At 42.6% G+C, this 19,791-nt stretch overlaps 1 protein-coding gene across 3 annotated transcripts in view; it reads right to left on the bottom strand.

Annotated features, from left to right (window-relative positions):
- The window catches only part of atf7a (activating transcription factor 7a), a 50,660-nt gene that overhangs the window by 21,669 nt on the left and 9,200 nt on the right, over positions 1-19,791 (bottom strand). For all 3 annotated transcript variants that reach the window (XM_020458963.2, XM_020458965.2, XM_020458962.2), the window contains exon 2: positions 524-595. In XM_020458963.2, coding sequence (XP_020314552.2) covers positions 524-571 — 48 coding nt within the window. In that variant the 5' untranslated portion in view covers positions 572-595. The remainder of the gene's footprint in view (positions 1-523; positions 596-19,791) is intronic.

Below are 19,791 nucleotides of genomic sequence, written 5' to 3'. Positions count from 1 at the left end.
ACGTGTTGTGTTGTCCATGTGGACACTCAGTCAGTGACAGAAACAGACTGGCAATAGGAATGCGTTGTACATGTGGACACTCAGCCAGAAACACAAGCCGGTTGATGGCTAACTAAAACATGGTCTACTCTCTACCCATGTTCTATTCCACTGACAGCAGTGGGAAATTCCATTCATTTCACTATAGAACTAGGCCATGTACAGTATGAATGAATATCGTCAGTTTCAACTTCCCAATCAACTGATTGAGGAGGATGCTCACTTCGAGTTATTCCAGAGTCAACTGCTATAGACAACACACACTAAACACAAAGCCACACACACAAATACCAAGTACAACCATACAAGCACACACACTATTGTACAAACACACACAAATACCAAGTACAACCATACAAGCACACACACACAAATACCAAGTACAACCACACACACACACACACACACAAATACCAAGTACAACCACACACACACACACACACACCTGAAACCCGAGACAAGACAGAGGTAGTTGACGGCTTACCTGTCCACAGCCCGGAGCGTTGCACACAAAAGGTCGGTCGTCCCCCATCTTTGCAAAGAGTTTGCAATGTAACTGTGGGAAAGGAGAAGAGAACATGGTTGTCTTTTCTTTTCTTAAATTTCCTCAAAGTGGTTCAGTTGGTCCTCCAGTAGACTAGTCCAGAAAACAACAAAGCAGGAATACTCCTGTCCTGCTGGTAGGCTAGCTGTAGTCAGGGCAGCCAGGAAGCAGAATGGATTTAAAAATAACCTACCCAAGCAGGGAGGAAAACACACACACACACACAAAGCTAGGCAGCGAGATCAGGTCTCCCTGGTGGTGTTTCCTTCATACAAGGGGCTTTCAGCTGGCCAATGAATGAGGAGAAGCTTACAGGGGAGAAGTAAGCTAGCATTTGGTTAATACATAGACTTCTCCATCACACCCACCACTAGTCCCCAAGCACCCATTCTTGACTCCGTCTCTCGCTCTTTTTTTCTGTAGGCTCTCTCGCTCTCCCTCTTTTTGCCAGCTCCCTTAATCTTTCAGATTCAACTACCACTCTATAGTCCTGTAGCCTACACGTCAATGCCCCCCCCCCTACTTTTTGAAGGATGTCATCTCTAATTCCACAGCTTAAATATCTGTGCGCCATACTACCCCCCTAGTGACCCTCAACAACCATCTTTCAACTCACCTCGGATACGTCCCAAATGGCACCCTGTTTCACTGCATATTGCACTACTTTTGACCTCAACCCCATGGGCCCGGGTCAAAAGTAGTGCACTACATAGGGAATAGGGTGCCATTTTGGACGTAGCCCCTTATCGTATGATCTCATTTGCCTTTTCTTGTCTGCTGCTGTCACCCCACTTTCTCAGTGACTTTACTGCCACAAGCAAAACAGAAACCAAGCACGTTCAGAATGCCGTACCAAGAACCCCTAGTCTAACGAGAAGAGACATAGCTCATAGCTGAGAAGGGAAGGGCACTACAGTTGATGAATGGGAGACACACTACTCTCAGCTGGTGTTGGAAGGTGTGAATTGTCAAGAGTTTGAAACTCGCTTGTCAAAACTTGTTGCCAATAAGGTACAACACTGTAAATTCGATTTAGGCCTATGCTGCTCTGGGTCGTACTCATTAGTTCACAACGTAGCAAAACATTATGCAACAGAAAGAAAACAAGCATTGGACAAAATCAGATTGTATTGGACAAATTCCCTCCCGGTTTCAGGACATTTCCTCTAAGGCCATTTAGGCCCACCCACCTTCTCTCTAATCTGCAGTTTCAGGTGATTTCACCCACCTCTCTCAACTCACATTTCCTTGCATATGCCTATACTCTACTATTGACAAATGTGACATAACACACATACAACACCGTTAAGTTTCTCCTCCCAGACCGTGTGCGAGTACAGTTGAACTGACATGACCTAAAAGCTTGTTTGGCGGTTACAGGCCTGGGTTCAACTTTGTCTGTCAACTCTCTGTGGAGTACTCCTTCCCTCCCTTGCTCGCTCTTCTCCTCACCTCTTCTATCCCACCCTCTCTTCTAACCCACCCTCTCTTCTATCCCACCCTCTCTTCTATCCCACCCTCTCTTCTATCCCACCCTCTCTTCTATCCCACCCTCTCTTCTATCCCACCCTCTCTTCTATCCCACCCTCTCTTCTATCCCACCCTCTCTTCTATCCCACCCTCTCTTCTATCCCACCCTCTCTTCTATCCCACCCTCTATATTTTCCTCTCTTCCCCACAGTGAAGACAGGTTGGGAAGTTTAGTAAAGATAACTTGGTCATGAAATGTTTATCATGGGATGTGATGTAATGTTGGGGATAGGACATTAACATTGAATGACCAAGTAATCTTTACTAAACTTCCCAACCTGACTTCAAGTGGAGCATGGGAGAAGAGAGGGATGGAGAGACAGGAGAGGGAAGGATGAGAAGAGATGATAGTTGGGGGCGGGGGGCGTTATGGCATACATTTTTCAGCAGCACTCTGTTCTAACGTCCCAACACAAACCTCTAGATGACGTCTGACAACAACTATTACACAACGCAAGTCCCACAACACACACACACACAACAGATTATACAACAGCATCACGTTCTCCTCCAATAACATCCACTGAAGATGCCATGTAGATCGGTAACCATGTAAATATCTGTAAGAAACCAGGTAATTACAACCTGTTATAGGCCTTTTTACATGGTAATTACATTGCCAGGTAGGCCTACTGTGTAACCGTATTGTAACTGTACATTTACATACTTGACTTACAACCTTTTATAGACCACTAGTTTTAGTAGCACTTATCATGTTTCCACTGTTCAATCTCTCGTCTCTCTCGAAAAATACAAAGGCTGCATCTTATTTGCCTATAAAAAGCAGGCTGGCCTATCCTTCCCCAGTGTGATCAAAAGGAGGAAACGGAACACATACAACGCAGAGGAGCAGAGGGCTTGATTCCTAACAGACATCACAGGCTGTGGCAGCGTCCCAAATGGCACCCTATTCCATATTTAGTGCACTTCCTTTGACCCTTTGGGCCCTCGTCAAAAGCAGTCCCCAAATTCAGTAATATGATGACATTTGGGATGCAGCCTTGTGTGTGGAGCGGAGAGCAGCAAGCCAATACAGCAGGCTGGTGTTAGGCCTCTTACACTGCCCACACTAAAACACAATTCTCTGAGTCTATTTGGGCATAGATGTGTGAGTTCAGTCCGTCTACACACGACAATACACCAGCAACTCTTTACACTCATGGTGTGGACAAAAACTAGACGGAGCAGAAGGCGGGGTGGGGGACAGACTTTTACTTGTACACTTGATTACATGGATATGCTTCTTGAAACAAGCCATTACACTTTGTAATTATCATGGCATTTCAATATTATTCAGGTTATTACTTCTAAATATTAAATTAACAAATTAAGAAATGCCAGGTTGGACAGGATCTGTCGCATTTTTTGTATTGACAACATTAACAGAGTCAAAATAAAGATATGCCTAACTTGTCCTTGTCTGTTGGCTTTTCTGCACAAAAGTTTTTTTTAATACAGATTCTATCTCGACGCACAAAACCACTCAAACAAAGTCGGATGGATTTTTTACCCCACTTTTCCCAAAATATTCACATTACGTCACAGACCTTGCAGCTGCGGTCATTTGATGGCAGTGGCAGAAGTTCTTCAAAGAGAGAAGGCTGTCGTGAGAGAAATCATGTAGCTTAAGCTACTGAAAATAGGCCTTTTACTAGATTAAATCATAAAAAGGAGTGTTTGAGTCTTATTAAAAGAGATAGGTATTTTAGGAAACTTTCTTAATGGAAGTCCAGTGCATTCGGAAAGTGTTCAGACCCCTCAACTTTTCCCACTTCGTTACGTTACAGCCTTATTCTAAAATGGATTAAATACCTCCCCCTCAATCTAAAGCCCATAATGGCAAAGCAAAAACAGTAGTAGTTTGCAAATGTATAAAAACCTTTTTTTAACTGAAATATCACATTTACATAAGTACTCAGACCCTTTACTCAGTACTTTGTTGAAGCGCCTTTGGCAGCGATAACAGCCATGACACCATAAGCTTGGCACACCTGTATTTGGGGAGTTTCTCCCATTGTTCTCTGCAGATCCTCTCAAGTGCTCTCGGGTTGGATGGGGAGCGTCACTGCACAGCTATTTTCAGGTCTCTCGAAATATGTTAGATTGAGTTCAAGTCCGGATTCTGTCTGGGCCACTCAAGGACATTCAGAGACTTCAAATGAAATCAAATTGCGCAACAGGTGTAGGACCTTACAGTGAAATGCTTACTGACAAGCCCTTAACCAACAATGCTTTTAAGAAGTAAAGAAGTTAAGAAAAAAAGTGATGTACTGGGCCGTACGCACTACTCTCTGTAGCGCCTTAGGGTGGGAGGCCGAGCAGTTGCCATCCCAGGCTGTGACGCAACCCGTTAGGATGCTCTTGGTTGTGCAACTGTAGAACCTTTTGAGGATCTGAGGACCCATGCCAAATATTTTCAGTCTCCTGATGTGGAATAGGCTTTGCAGTGCCCTCTTAGTGGGTTTGGACCATGACAGTTTGTTGGTGTTGTGGACACCAAGGAACTTGAAGCGCTCAACCTGTTCCACTACAGCCCTGTCAATGAGAATGGGGGCTTGCTTGGTCCTCCTTTTCCTGTAGTCCACAATCATCTCCTTTGTCTTGATCATGTTGAGGGAGAGGTTGTTGTCCTGGCACACACAACCAGGTCTCTGACGTCCTCCCTATAGGCTGGGTCATCGTTGTCAGTGATCAGGGCTACCACTTGTGTCATCGGCAAACTTGATGGTGTTGGAGTCGTACCTGTCCGTGCAGTCATGAGTGAACAGGGAGTACAGGAGGGGACTGCCTTCGTGTTGAGGGATCAGCGTGGAGGATGTGTTGTTACCTACCCTTACCACCTGGGGGTGGCCCATCAGGAAGTCCAAGATCCAGTTGCAGATGGAGGTGTTTAGTCCCAGGCTTAGTGATGAGCTTTGAGGTCACGATGGTGTTGAACGCTGAGATGTAGTCAATGAATTGCATTCTCACATAGGTGTTCCTTTTGTCCAGGTGTGAAAGGGCAGTGTGGAGTGCAATAGAGATTGCATCATCTGTGGATCTGTTGGGGCGGTATGCAAATTGGAGTTGGTCTAGAGTTTCTGGGATAATGGTGTTGATGTGAGCCATGACCAGCCTTTCAAAGCACTTCATGGCTACAGACGTGAGTGCTACGAGTCAGCAGTCATTTAGGCAGGTTACCTTAGTGTTCTTGTGCACAGGGACTATAGTGGTCTGCTTGAAACATGTTGGTATTACAGACTCAGTCAGAGACAAGTTGAAAATGTCAGTGAAGACACTTGCCAGTTGGTCAGTCCATGCTCGGAGTACACGTCCTGGTAATCCGTCTGGCCCTGCGGCCTTGTGAATGTTGACCTGTATAAAGGTCTTAATCACATCGGTAACAGGGAACATGATCACACAGTCGTCCGGAACGGCTGGTGCTGTCATTCATGTTTCAGTGTTACTTACATAGAAGTCATTTAGCTCGTCTGGTAGGTTTGTGTCACTGGACAGCTCGTGGCTGTGCTTCCCTTTGTAGTGTGTAATAGTTTGCAAGCCCTGCCACAGCCAACGAACGTCGGAGTTGGTGTAGTACGATTCGATCTTAGTCCTGTATTGATGCTTTGCCTGTTTGATGGTTCGTAGGCTTCCGGGTTAGAGTCCTGCTCCTTGAAAGCAGCAGCTCTACCCTTTAGCTCATTGCGGATGGTGCCTGTAATCCATGGCTTCTGGTTGGGGTATGTAAGCACGGTCACTGTGGAGACGATGTCATTGATGCACTTATTGATGAAGCCAGTGACGGTTGTGGTGTACTCCTCAATGCCATCAAAAGAATCCTGGAACATATTCCAGTCTGTGCTAGCAAAACAGTCCTGTAGCTTAGCATCTGCTTCATCGGACTACTTTCTTATTGACCACTGGTGCTTCCGGCTTTATGGTCAGACTTGCTAAATGGTGGGCGAGCTTTGTATGTGTCTCTGTGTGTGGAGTAAAGGTGATCTAGAGTATTTTACCCTCTGGTTGTACATTTAACATGCTGATAGAAAGGTAAAACTGATTTGAGTTTCCTTGCATTAAAGTCCCCGGCCACTATGAGCGCCTCCTCTGGATGAGCGTTTTCCTGTTTGCTTATGGCTGTATACAGCTCATTGAGTACGGTCTTAGTGCCAGCATCGGTCTTGCGTGGTATATTGACAGCTACGAAAAATATAGATGTAAACTCTATTGGTAAATAGTGTGGTCTACAGCTTATCATGAAATACTCTACCTCAGGCGAGCAAAACCTTGAGACTACCTTAGATTTCGTGTTGTTTACAAATATGCATAGGCCGCCTCCCCTTGTCTTACCAGAGGCCGCTGTTCTATACTGGCGAAAAAGCTTAAAACCCGCCAGATGCATGTTAATCATGTCGTTGTTCAGCCACGACTCGGTGAAACATAATATATTACAGTTATTAATGTCCCATTGGTAGGATATACACAATCGTTCAAAAGTTTGGGGTCAGTTAGAAATGTCCTTGTTATTGAAAGAAAAGCACATTTAATGTCCATTACAATAACACCAAATTGATCATTAACGATGTCTACACTGTATTTCTGATGTAAATGACTATTGAAGCTGGAAACGGCAGATTTTTTATGGAATATCTAAATAGGCGTAAAGAGGTCCATTATCAGCAACCATCACTCCTGTGTTCCAATGGCACGTTGTTAGCTAATCCAAGTTTATAATTTGTACTACTTTGTGTACTACTCCCTTCACAGAACAGCGCAAACTGTCTCTAACCAGAATAGAAAGAGGACTGGGAGGCCCCGGTGCACAACAAAGAGGACAAGTACATTAGAGTGTCTAGTTTGAGAAACAGATGTCTCACAAGTCCTCAACTGGCAGTTTCATTATGATTTTTCACTACCGATTATTGGAGGAACATAAAAGCCGATACCAATAACTCGGCCGATCGTTTTTTTGTAATAATGACAATTACAACAATACTGAATGAACACTTACTTTAACTTAATACATCAATAAAATCAATTTAGCCTCAAGTAAATAATGAAACATGTTCAATTTGGTTTAAATAATGCAAAAACAAAGTGTTAGAGAAGAAAGTAAAAGTGCAATATGTGCTGTCCCTGAACGAGGCAGTTAACCCACCGTTCCTAGGCCGTCATTGAAAATAAGAATGTGTTCTTAACTGACATGCCTAGTTAAATAAAAAAAGATATAAAAAAAATAAAAATAAACTTAAAAATAAAATAACAATTGGCAAATCGGCGCCCAAAAATACCGATTTCCGATTGTTATGTAAACTTGAAATCGGCCCTAATTAATCGGCCATTCTGATTAATCGGTCGACCTCAAATCTCAACGTCAACAGTAAAGAGCCGACTCCAGGATGCTGGACTGATTGGAGTGCTGCTGAGATGGTTGTCCATCTGGAAGGTTCTAGTGGTGTGGGGGCTGTACTTTGGCAAAGTGGATGGGGTTATATCCTGCCTGTTTGGCCCTGTCTGGGGGTATCATTGGATGGGGCAACAGTGTCTCCCGACCCCTCCTGTCTCAGCCTCCAGTATTTATGCTGAAGTAATTTATGTGTCGGGGGGCTGTATGTTATATCTGGAGTACTTCTCCTGTCTTATCTGGTGTCCTGTGTGAATTTAAGTATGCGCTCTTTAATTCTCTCTTTCTTTCTCTCGGAGGACCTGATCCCTAGGACCATACCTCAGGACTACCTGGCCTGATGACTCCTTGCTGTCCCCAGTCCACCTGGCCGTGCTGCTGCTCCAGTTTCAACTGTTCTGCCTGCAGCTATGGAACCCTGACCTGTTCACTGGACGTGCTACCTGTTCAACGCTCTAGAGACAGCAGGAGCGGTAGAGATACACTGAATGATCAGCTATGAAAAGCCAACTGACATTTCCTCATGAGGTGCTGACCTGTTGCACCCTCGACAACCACTGTGATTATAATAATAATAATAATAATAATAATAATAATAATAATAATAATATTATTAGACCCTGCTAGTCATCTATGAACATTTTAACATCTTGGCCATGTTCTGTTACAATCTCCACCTGGCACAGCCAGAAGATGACTGGCCACCCCTCATAGCCTGGTTCCTCTCTAGGCTTCTTCCTAGGTTCTGGCCTTTCTAGGGAGTTCTTCCGAACCACAGTGCTTCTACACCTGCATTTGCTTGCCGTTTGGGGTTTTAGGCTGGGTTTCTGTACAGCACTTTGAGATATCAGCTGATGTACGAAGGGCTTTATAAATACATTTGATTGATTGATGATCTCCACAGAGGAGCTCTGTCAGAATGACCATCGGGTTCTTGGTCACCTCCCTGACCAAGGCCTTTCTCCCGTGATTGCTCAATTTAGCTGGGCGGCCATCTCTAAGAAGAATCTTGGTGGTTCCAAACTCCTTCAATTTAAGAATGATGGAGGCCACAGTTCTTGGGGACCTTCAATGTTGCAGCAATCTTTTGGTACCTTTCCCTAGATCTGTGCCTCGACACAATCCTGTCTTGGAGCTCTATGACAAGGTAAAAATCTGTCATTCTGTCTCTGAGCAAGGCAGTTAACCCACTGTTGCCCGGGCGCCAAAGATGTGGATGTCGATTAAGGCAGCCCGACCCCCGCACCTCTCTGACTCTGAAATGTGGAAGACACAGGCCCCACAGTTGAAGGCATTCAGTTGTACAACTGACTAGGTATCCCCATTTGCTTTCCCTTTTTACACACAATTCCTTCGACCTCATGGCTTGGTTTTTGCTCTGACATGCACTGTCAACTGTGGGGCCTTATATAAACAGGTGTATGCCTTTCCAAATCATGACCAAACAATTGAATTTACCACAGGTGGACTCCAATCAAGTTGTAGAAACATCTGAAGGATGATTTGCAAAAAATTCTAAAAACCCGTTTCACATTGTCATTATGGGGATGTGTAGATTTTTTTATTTTTTATTTCACCTTTATTTTATTTATTTATTTAAATCAGGTTGGCCAGTTGAGAACAAGTTATCATTTACAACTGCGACCTGGCCAAGATAAAGCAAAGCATTGCGACACAAACAACACAGAGTTACACATAAACAAACGGGTTTGGTGACAAATATGAAGCGAGGGCCAGCCAACGAGAGCATACAGGTCACAGTGGTGCTTTGGTGACAAAACGGAAGGCACCATGATAGACTACATCCAGTTTGGTTTTTTTATTATTTCATTATTTTTACCCCTTTTTCTCCCCAATTTCGTGGTATCCAATTGTTTTAGTAGCTACTATCTTGTCTCATCGCTACAACTCCCGTACGGGCTCCGGAGAGACGAAGGTTGAAAGTCATGTGTCCTCCGATACACAACCCAACCAAGCCGCACTGCTTCTTAACACAGCGCGCATCCAACCCGGAAGCCAGCCGCACCAATGTGTCGGAGGAAACACTGTGCACCTAGCAACCTTGGTTGGCGTGCACTGCGCCCGGCCCGCCACAGGAGTCGCTGGTGCGCGATGAGACAAGGACATCCCTACCGGCCAAGCCCTCCCTAACCCGGACGACACTAGGCCAATTGTGGGTCGCCCCACGGACCTCCCGGTCGCGGCCGGTTACGACAGAGCCTGGGTGCGAACCCAGAGTCTCTGATGGCACAGCTTGCGCTGCAGTACAGCGCCCTTAACCAGTTTGCTGAGTAGAGTGTTGGAGGCTATTTTGTAAATGACATCCCCGAAGCCAAGGATCGGTAGAATAGTCAGTTTTACAATGTTATGTTTGGCAGCATGAGTGAAGGAGGCTTTGTTGCGAAATAGGAAGCCGATTATAGATTTCATTTTGGATTGGAGATGCTTAATGTGAGTCTGGATGGAGAGTTTACAGTCTAACCAGACACCTAGGTATTTGTAATTGTCCACATATTCTAGGTCTGAACCGTCCAGTAGTGATGCTAGTCGGGCAGGAGGGTGCGGGCAGCAATCGGTTTTAGAGCATGCACTTAGTTTTACTAGCATTTAAAAGCAGTTGGAGGCCACGGAAGGAGTGTTGTATGGCATTGAAGCTCGTTTGGAGGTTTGTTAACACAGTGTCCAAAGAAGGGCCAGAGTCGGCCCGAGAATTGAACCCTGTGGCACCCCCATAGACTGCCAGAGGTCCGGACAATAGGCCCTGACAGGCCCAGAGGTCCGGACAACTGAACTCTGAGAAGTAGTCGGTGAACCAGGCGAGGCAGTCATTTGAGAAGCCAAGGCTATTGAGTCTGCCGATAAGAATTTGGTGATTGATGAAGAAACAATTTAATTTAATCAATTTTAGAATAAGGCTGTAAAGTAACAACATTTGGAAAAATTGAAAGGGTCTGAATACTTTCTGAATGCACTGTATAGGCATTGGCCTAGAGAGAATCATAAAACTCACACACCCCCATAAAAGTCAGGCACAACCTAATATTTCTGTGTGGTTTCCACCGTGAAGCATGGAGGTGGTGGTGTGATGGTGCTTTGCTGGTGACACGGTTATTGATTTATTTAGAATTCAAGGCACACTTAACAAGCATGGCTACCAGAGCATTCTGCAGCGATACACCATCCCATCTGGTTTGCACTTAGTAGGATTATAATTTGTTTTTCCAACAGGACAATGACCCCAAACACACCTCCAGGCTGGCCAAGAAGGAGAGTGATGGAGTGCTGCATCAGATAACCTGGCCTCCATAATCACCTGGTCTAAACCCAATTGAGATGGTTTGGGATGAGTTGGACCGCAGAGTGAAAGAAAAGCAGCCAACAAGTGCTCCGCATATGTGGAAACTCCTTCAAGACTGTTGGAAAAGCATTCCTCATGAAGCTGGTTGAGAGAATGCCAAGAGTGTGCAAAGCTGTCATCAAGGCAAAGGATGGCTATTTTGAAGAATCTAAAATATATTTTGATTTGTTTAACACTTTTTTGGTTACTACATGATTCCATGTGTTATTTCATAGTTTTGATGTCTTCACTATTATTCTACAATGTAGAAAATAGTAAAAAATATAAAAACCCTTGAGGTGTCCAAACTTTTGACTGGTACTGTATATTTAAAAGGACTTTGTTGACATACTGTGTGAGGTGAAAAAAAAATTACTGAGAAGCCCAGCTGGGCTCTTTCCTACATTTGACATTTGTTAGAAGCAGACCAGATACTTCTATGCTCGCTCCGGCAACATTAACAGGACAGAGAGACCAGTCACTTGCTCATTGCTCACATGGAGCGCGTAAATGATGGTATGAAATAAACCAAAACTTGTTTCTCACAAGTGTAGCAGGATGTGAACTCTGCAAACAACGTTTCCACTCAGAGAAGGAGAACAGTAAATTACTGTAATTAATACATGCATTAACAGAAATTAATATAACCAAATGACAGGGATTAACGGTAAATTGCCTGTTTTATAAACGGTAGGCTACCACATGAGCATTCATTAAAGGGCATTGTGAGCCGACACTGTATAGCTTAGCCTACTATTCTACTTTGCGGGGATTGGTGGGTCCGGCATTATTCGCCTAGGGTGGAATATTGGACCCGGCCTGATCAGCGTTGATTAGTCTATACATTTAAAAGTAAGAAAAGATTCTGCATCAAATTATACCATACCAGGTTAGATAGGATTGGCGCACTGTCCATTTGACACAACATTAGCGCATTATAGGACAACCTTGTCTACTGCTGTTTAATGAGTCATGAATAGTCAGACATGTCCAACCTTTTTTAAAGGAAGACCGATGTATTTATTTACTAGCAAGCAATGAAAATGTGCATTGCATGAAAGTTCACACATCCTATAGTGCTCTACACCCCTGTGTATCTAGCGTTTTAGCTGCTGCTCGAGCATCAAAGCACAGTTGGAAAGAGAAGGAGATGTATAAAGTTTGACAGACTAAGTCAGCAAAACAATTGCTTATAATCATTAGTCAATCACAATCACTCCCGCTATTGTGTCAACTTTATCTACACTGAAAAAATATATAAACCCAACATGTAAAGTGTTGATCCCATGTTTCGTGAGCTGAAATAAAAGATCCCAGAAATGTGCAACACACACAAAAAGCTAATTTCTCAAGAATTGTGCACAAATTAGTTCACATCCCTGTTAGTGAGCATTTCTCATTTGCCAAGATAATCCATCCACATGACAGGTGTGGCATATCAAGAAGCTGATTAAACAGCATGATCATTACACAGATGTACCTTGTTCTGGGGGCAATAAAAGGCCACTAAAAATGTGCAATTTTGTCACAACACAATGCCACAGATGTCTCAAGTTGAGGGAGAGTGCAATTGGCATGCTGACTGCAGGAATGTCCACCAGAACAATTCCCAGATAATTTAATTTTCATTAATCTACCGACGTCATTTGAGGGAATTTGGCAGTAGGTCCAACCAGCCTCACAACAGCAGACAGCGTGTATGTTGTTGTGTGGGTGAGCGGTTTGCTGATGTCAACCTTGTGAACAGAGTGCCCCATGGTGGTGGTGGGGTTACGGTATGGGCAGGCATAAGCTCGAGACAACCAACACAATTGCATTTTATCAATGGCAATTTGAATGCATTGTCATGCTATTTATCCGCCGCCATTACCACGTTTCAGCATGCCTAGTTAAATAAAAAAATATGTTTTTAACCTTTAAATGCACGGACCCATGTCGCAAGGATCTGTACACAATTCCTGGAAGCTGAAAATGTCCCAGTTCTTCCATGGCCTGTATACTCAGACATGTCACCCATTGAGCATGTTTGGGATCCTGTGGATCAACGTGTACGACAGTGTGGTCCAGTTCCCGCCAATATCCAGCAACTTTGCACAGCCATTGAAGGAGGGTGGGACAACATTCCACAACGAACAGCCTGATCAACTCTTCGCGATGGAAATGTGTCACGCTGCATGAGGCAAAAGGTGGTCACACCAAATACTGACTGGTTTTCTGATCCACGCCCAACCTTTTAAGGTATCTGTGACCAACAGATGCATTCTCAGACTAGGGTCCACAAAATACATTTCGGTAAAATCTTTGAATAGTTGCATGTTGCATTTATATTTTTGTTCAGTGTACATGAAAATATAATTCATACAAAATGTTGAGGAAAAAAAACAAAATGAAAGTAGGCCTATTTAAATTAGGGATGCACAATATATCGGTGAGCATATCGGAATTGGTCGATATTAGCTTAAAATGCCAACATCTAGTTTAATGCCAATGTGCAAATCCAATGTCAAAGCTGACATGATATAGGCATGCACGTATGTAGAAGACGTAATGACTCCGCGAAAAATACAGTGCTACACAGAAGAGCAGAAAAAATACTAAGCGCACACTTCCAACAACTAAACAAGTTCCAAGTCGAGCAGTCATTTGAAAGACTTCCCTTGACAATCAACCTGCTGTGGATGATGGTGGCTTTCACCGACTGGTCTAGCACCTCGAGCCCCGGCACACGTTATTTTATTTTTCAGGTGTTGCCCTACCGGAGTTAAACAGTATTGTTGAAATGCACATCTATGAGCTACTTGCTATGGGCGTCACTGCTATTAGCTTCACGATTGACTGACATTTGGACCAGCGATGTCAGCCCCATGAGCATGCGGAGTCTGACAGCACAGGGGGTCGACAACGATTTCGTACAGAGGAAAGCCGTATTGCATTCTCAAGAATGTGCCGGTTCTCATACCGCTGCTGCCATTTCAATGGCATTTGAGAACATGTTTGAAACACGAACAACTGACTCGAGAAATAAACTAATCAACTGTCTGCAGCAGACGTGATACCCTCTGTCATGGCATTGAAACTAGAGGTCGACCAATTATGATTTTTCAACGTCGATACCGATTATTGGAGGACCAATAAAAGCCGATATATATATATATAAAAATCTGTTTGTAATAATGACAATTACAACTATACTGAATGAACACTTATTTTAACTTAATAGAATACATCAATAAAATCAATTTAGTCTCAAATAAATAATGAAACATGTTCAATTTGGTTTAAAGCAACTTAAAAAAAAAAATTCTAATACAAAAACTGTGTTGGATAAACAAGTAAAAGTGCAATATGTGCCATGTAAAAAAGCTAAGGTTTAAGTTCCTTGCTCAGAACATGAAAGCTGGTGGTTTCTTTTAACATGAGTCTTCAATATTCCCAGGTAAGAAGAATTAGGTTGTAGTTATTATATGAATTATAGGACTATTTCTCTCTATACCATTTGTATTTCATATACCTTTGACTATTCTTATAGGCACTTCAGTATTGCCAGCCTAATCTCGGGAGTTGATAGGCTTGAAGTCATAAATATTGCAATGCTTGAAGCACAGCGAAGAGCTGCTGGCAAATGCACAAACGTGCTGTTTGAATGAATGCTTACGAGCCTGCTGCTGCCTACCACTGCTCAGTCAGACTGCTCTATCAATTCATAGACTTAATTATAATAAAACACAGAAATACGAGCCTTAGGTCATTAATACGGTCAATTCCGGAAACTATCATTTCGAAAACAAAACGTTTATTCTTTCAGTGAAATACGGAACCGTTCCGTATTTTATCTAACGGATGGCATCCCTAAGTCTAAATATTGCTGTTACATTGCACAACCTTCAATGTTATGTTATAATTATGTAAAATTATGGCAAATTAATTTCGGTCTTTGTTAGGAAGAAATGGTCTTCCTAACACAGTTCGCAATGAGCCAGGCGGCCCAAACTGCTGCATGTACCCTGAGTCTGCTTGCACAGAAAGCAAGAAAAGTAACACAATTTCTATAGTTAAAAGAAATTCATGTTAGCAGGCAATATTAAACTAAATATGCAGGTTTAAATATATATACACTTGTGTATTGATTTTAAGAAAAGGCATTGATGTTTATGGTTAGGTACACATTGGTGCAACGACAGTGCTTTTTTGGCGAAGTAGGCTGTGATTCAATGACAAATTAACAGGCACCGTATCGATTATATGGAAAGCTAGATAAACTAGTAATATCATCAACCATGTGTAGTTAACTAGTGATTATGTTAAGATTGATTGTTTATTTAAAAGATAAGTTTAATGCTAGCTAGCACCATACCTTGACTCCTTGCTGCACTCGCATAACAGGTAGTCAGCCTGCCACGCAGTCTCCTCGTGGAGTGCAATGTAATCGCCCATGATTGGTGTCCAAAAATGCCGATTACAGATTGTTATGATAACTTGAAATTGGCCCTAATTAAAATCAGCCATTCCGAAATACCTACTCAACAAATCTGCCGACAGACAGTGGGGTTAACACTTGCAAAAGTACTCTACAAGAGGCTGTGAACAAGTGATGCGGTGGAATTCTCTGAGCCTCTTTACTGTGTTGCCACCTTTGTCGATGCTAGGTACAAGGGCCGCTACTTTGATGCAGACAAGAAACTGGGTTTACATGAAATGTTACAGACACAGCTGGAGAAGATGGAAACGGACACAGTGACAGTGTACACTGAGGAAGAGCGGCGACAGACAGACAGAGCTGACACTTCACTGCTTGACATGTATGATGAATCCTGGTTGAGACTGAAATGACTGACCAAATGAACAACGAAACAGCACAGCAAGTAAGTGAAAGAAATAGGTTTTGATTTGGTTTTATTGGTAATGGGGACATGCGTAAATGCCAACAAAATAATGTTTTGGTAAGTGTGGTGTGTGTAACCTTCATTTAACTAGGCAAGCCAGTAAATAACAAGTTCTTATTTACAATGGCGGACAAACCCGAACGACGCTGGGACAATTGGGTGCTGCCCTATGGGACTCCCAATCACGGCAGGATGTGATTCAGCCTGGATTCGAACCAGGGACTGTAGTGACGCCTCTTGCACCGAGATGCAGTGCCTTAGACCGCTGCATCCATATGTGTGTGTGTTGAATATTTAGCTGTACTAGGATGCCTAAAATGCAGCTAAATTTTTCAATATTTGTTATCGGCATAGGTTGTTATTTTTTGGCAAGGGAAAGAGGAAAAAAAATGTGGATATCGGTATCGGCCAAAAATGTCATATCGGTGCAGCCCTAACTTAAACGGTTTTGACAGTTATTTTATTTTCATGACAGTCTTCATCCATAACCGTTAGTTACACGGTTATTCAATTATCATCACAGCCCTAGTCCCATCGTACATCCTGATATTATCAGGTTCTGACCACTAGATGGTGTTATTCCAAGAGATTGTTGTTTTAAGAACCCCCTCCCCCTTAATGGAAACAGAATAGTTCACAAAATTACATATTGGTCTCCTTACCGTGTAAGCAGTCTATGGACAAAATATGACAGCAACCCATGCTTTGGTTATGTATACCTGGCCATGGTTTCAAATGCTTACTTTTTTGCATTTGTGGCAAATGGTACCAAAGGAGGTTGGTGGAACCTCAATTGGTGAGGACGGGATCGTGATGCCATTACATTCTCTCCGTTCCGGCCATTATTATGAGCCATCCTCCCCTCAGTAGCCTCCTGTGAATGGTACCTATATGAGCATTTTCCCACTTAATTGAGTTACACAACACATTAATAGATACTTCATGTGATTTAGACATGAAGCATGAAAATGCTAATATAGGTACCATTGACTTGCGTTGTATTTGTGCCACAAATGCTAAAAGGTTTGCCTTTGAAACAGTGGACAACAAAACCAAAGCATGGATTACTGTCATGCCTTTTCCATAGACTGCTTACAGGGTAAAGAAACCAATATGTAATTTGGGTGAATTCTCCCTTTTTACAATTTCTTGGAGATAATTTTTTTTATAAAAATCCCCTGGAACAGCACCATCTAGTGGTCATAACCTGGTAATATCAGGATGTAGGATGTAATTGACGTGGGGTGTGGCAGGAAGGCCGTGGGTAGCTTTTGACTATTTCTTTGGATTCCTCGTGTCTAACTCATAGCTGTAAAAAAGGTTTGGTCCAAATCAGATGTTGGGTACTATATTTATTGAATATTACATTATTTCTATAAATTATAATAACCAATTTGTTTGCGATAAATAAGAAAAAAAATGCAGAGCTCAAATTATATTTCAACAAAATAAATGTTGCAGAAAGACTAATTGTATCTGTGTTTCTACAACAGAAACAATTTCAGAAGAAGCAAAGATTGTGGGTGTCTAAATCTTCCTTGTGCTTTTTGAGGTAAAACGCCTCCACATAAATCCTTTTCATATCCATTTCAGACATGCGATAGCCTACATATGAGTCAGACTCAGAGTCAGTCCACCCATCTATTTAAGCTTCCATTCATCCAAGGTGACATGGAAACATTAAAAGAAGTCAGCGCAGCCAGTGGGCCCTATTCCAATTGCTCTCTCGGAGCCTGCCGGCAATGTCCCCGTCGCTGTTAACTTGGTCTGCGTCCCAAATCCCAAATGGCCAGGGGAGCGAGCAGGTCGAGCAGTTCTCTGTCTATAATCAGCTACAGGCCTGCAGTGTTTGATGCAGCCTGCTAGGTAACTAGCTAAACAAACTTTATTAATAGTTCTATCTGCCTGCAGCCTTGGAGCCAAATGACTCAGGAATCTACAGGGCTAGAGTTGCCAGGGTTAGAGGGTATGGGAGACCAAAAAAAACAAAAAAACAAACATACACACAGAGAGAGAGAGAAAGAAAGAGAGAAAGAAAGAGAGAAGAAATTGGTTGACTCGGACTTTACTGTGAGATCAGGTGATGTATATAAACCCTGGATTGCTGATCCTTTGTATTGGCCATTGAGAGGCTTTGAAGCCACAGGTCAGCCATATTGGCACTCCCCAGTAGGAGCAGTCCTCCAAAGGAATGAATGGAATTCCACGGTATTTAAATGAGATGTTTCGTGCACAAAAAGTATTTGTTGTAGCGGTGTCAGTATCATTAGTAATCTAAAAGAGTATACTTTAAAAGGAAAACGTTTTAATATATACTGAACAAAAAAATAAACATGCAAAGTGTCCCATGTTTTATAAGATGAAATGAAAGATCCCTGAAATTTTCCATCCTTACAAAAAGCTTATTTCTCAAAAATTGGGCACACATCCCTGCTAGTGAGCATTTCTCCTTTGCCAAGACAATCCATCCACCTGACAAGTGTGGCATATCAAGAAGCTGATTAAAACAGGTGGCCACTCTAAAATGTGCCGTGTTGTCACAACACAATGCCTCTGATAGCTCAAATTTAGAGGGAGAGTACAATTGGCATGCTGACTGCAGGAATGTCCACCAGAGCTGTTGCCAGAGAATTGAATGTTCATTTCTCTACCATAAGCCGCCACCAACGTTGTTTTAGAGAATTTTTCAGTATGTCCAACCGGCACCACAACCGCAGACCCCAATCAACAGCCTGATGAATTCTATGCAAAGGAAATGTGTCGCGCTGAATGAGGAAATGGTGGTCACACCAGATACTAACTGGTTTTCTAAACCACACCCCTACTTTTTTTAAAGTATACTATATATAGTGTGTGTACACAGATTCAAATTAGCGGAGTCGGCCATTTCAGCCACACCCATTGCTGACAGGTGTATAAAATCGACCACACACCCATGCAATCTCCATAGACAAACATTGACAGTGGAATGGCCTTACTGAAAAGCTCAGTGACTTTCAACGTGGCACGGTATTAGGGCGGTGCCACCTTTCCAATAAGTTAGTACGTAAAATCTCTGCCCTTGTTAGAGGTGCCCTGGTCTTTAGTGCAATTATTCCAAACTGCCTCTGGAAGTAAGTCAGCACAATAACTGTTCATCGGGAGCTTGATGAAATGGGTTTCCATGGCGGAGCAGCCGCACACAAGCCTAAGATCACCATGCACAATATCAAGCGACGTCTTGAGTGATGTAAAGCTCGCCGCCATTGGACTCTGGAGCAGTGGAAACTTGTTCTCTGGAGTTATGAGTCACGCTTCAACATCTGACAGTCTGACGGACTAATCTAACACTCACACCTGTGTTAACGAGAGAATCACTGACATGATGTCAGCTGGTCCTTTTGTGACAGGGCTGAAATGCAGTGGAAATGTTTTTGGGGGTTTCAGTTAATTTGCATGGCAAAGAGGGACTTTGCAATTAATTGAAATTCATCTGATCACTCTTCATAACATTCTGTAGTATATGCAAATTGCCATCATACAAACTGAGGCAGCAGACTTTATGAAAATGTATATTTGTGTCATTCTCAACTTTTGGCCACGACTGTAGGCTGTTATAGCAGCAAAGGGAAAAGCAACTCCATATTAATGCCCATGTTTTTGAAATTAGACGTTCGATGAGCAGGAGTCCACATACACTACATGACCAAAAGTATTGGTGACCAACAGATTCATTTCTGTATTCCTAGTCATGTGAAACCCATAGATCAGGGCCTAACAAATTTATTTCAATTGACTGATTTCCTTATAAGAAATATAACTCAGTACGTTTAAAAAAACAATCTGTGTATTTAAAAAAGTATATATATATATCTCATAATAGGCATATCATTTTAAAAGTATTAATAAAATTAAAAAAAGGTACAATATGCAATATTGCCTGGTTGCTAAAATACTAATAGTTCACCTAATTTAAATTTGTGTGACAAAACAAGCAATTGTGTAGAGTAGGTATTCTCCAGGGGTATGCGCAATGCTGTCGGAGGTACGCCAAATAAAAATGTGATTCACATTTAAAAAGAATAATTTTGACATT

Source organism: Oncorhynchus kisutch, linkage group LG24 (genome assembly GCF_002021735.2).
Source record: "Oncorhynchus kisutch isolate 150728-3 linkage group LG24, Okis_V2, whole genome shotgun sequence".
NCBI classification, from domain to species: Eukaryota; Metazoa; Chordata; class Actinopteri; order Salmoniformes; family Salmonidae; genus Oncorhynchus; species Oncorhynchus kisutch.
The sequence above is the reverse complement of the archived record's forward strand: the minus strand, read 5'-3'. Positions and strand labels throughout refer to the sequence as shown.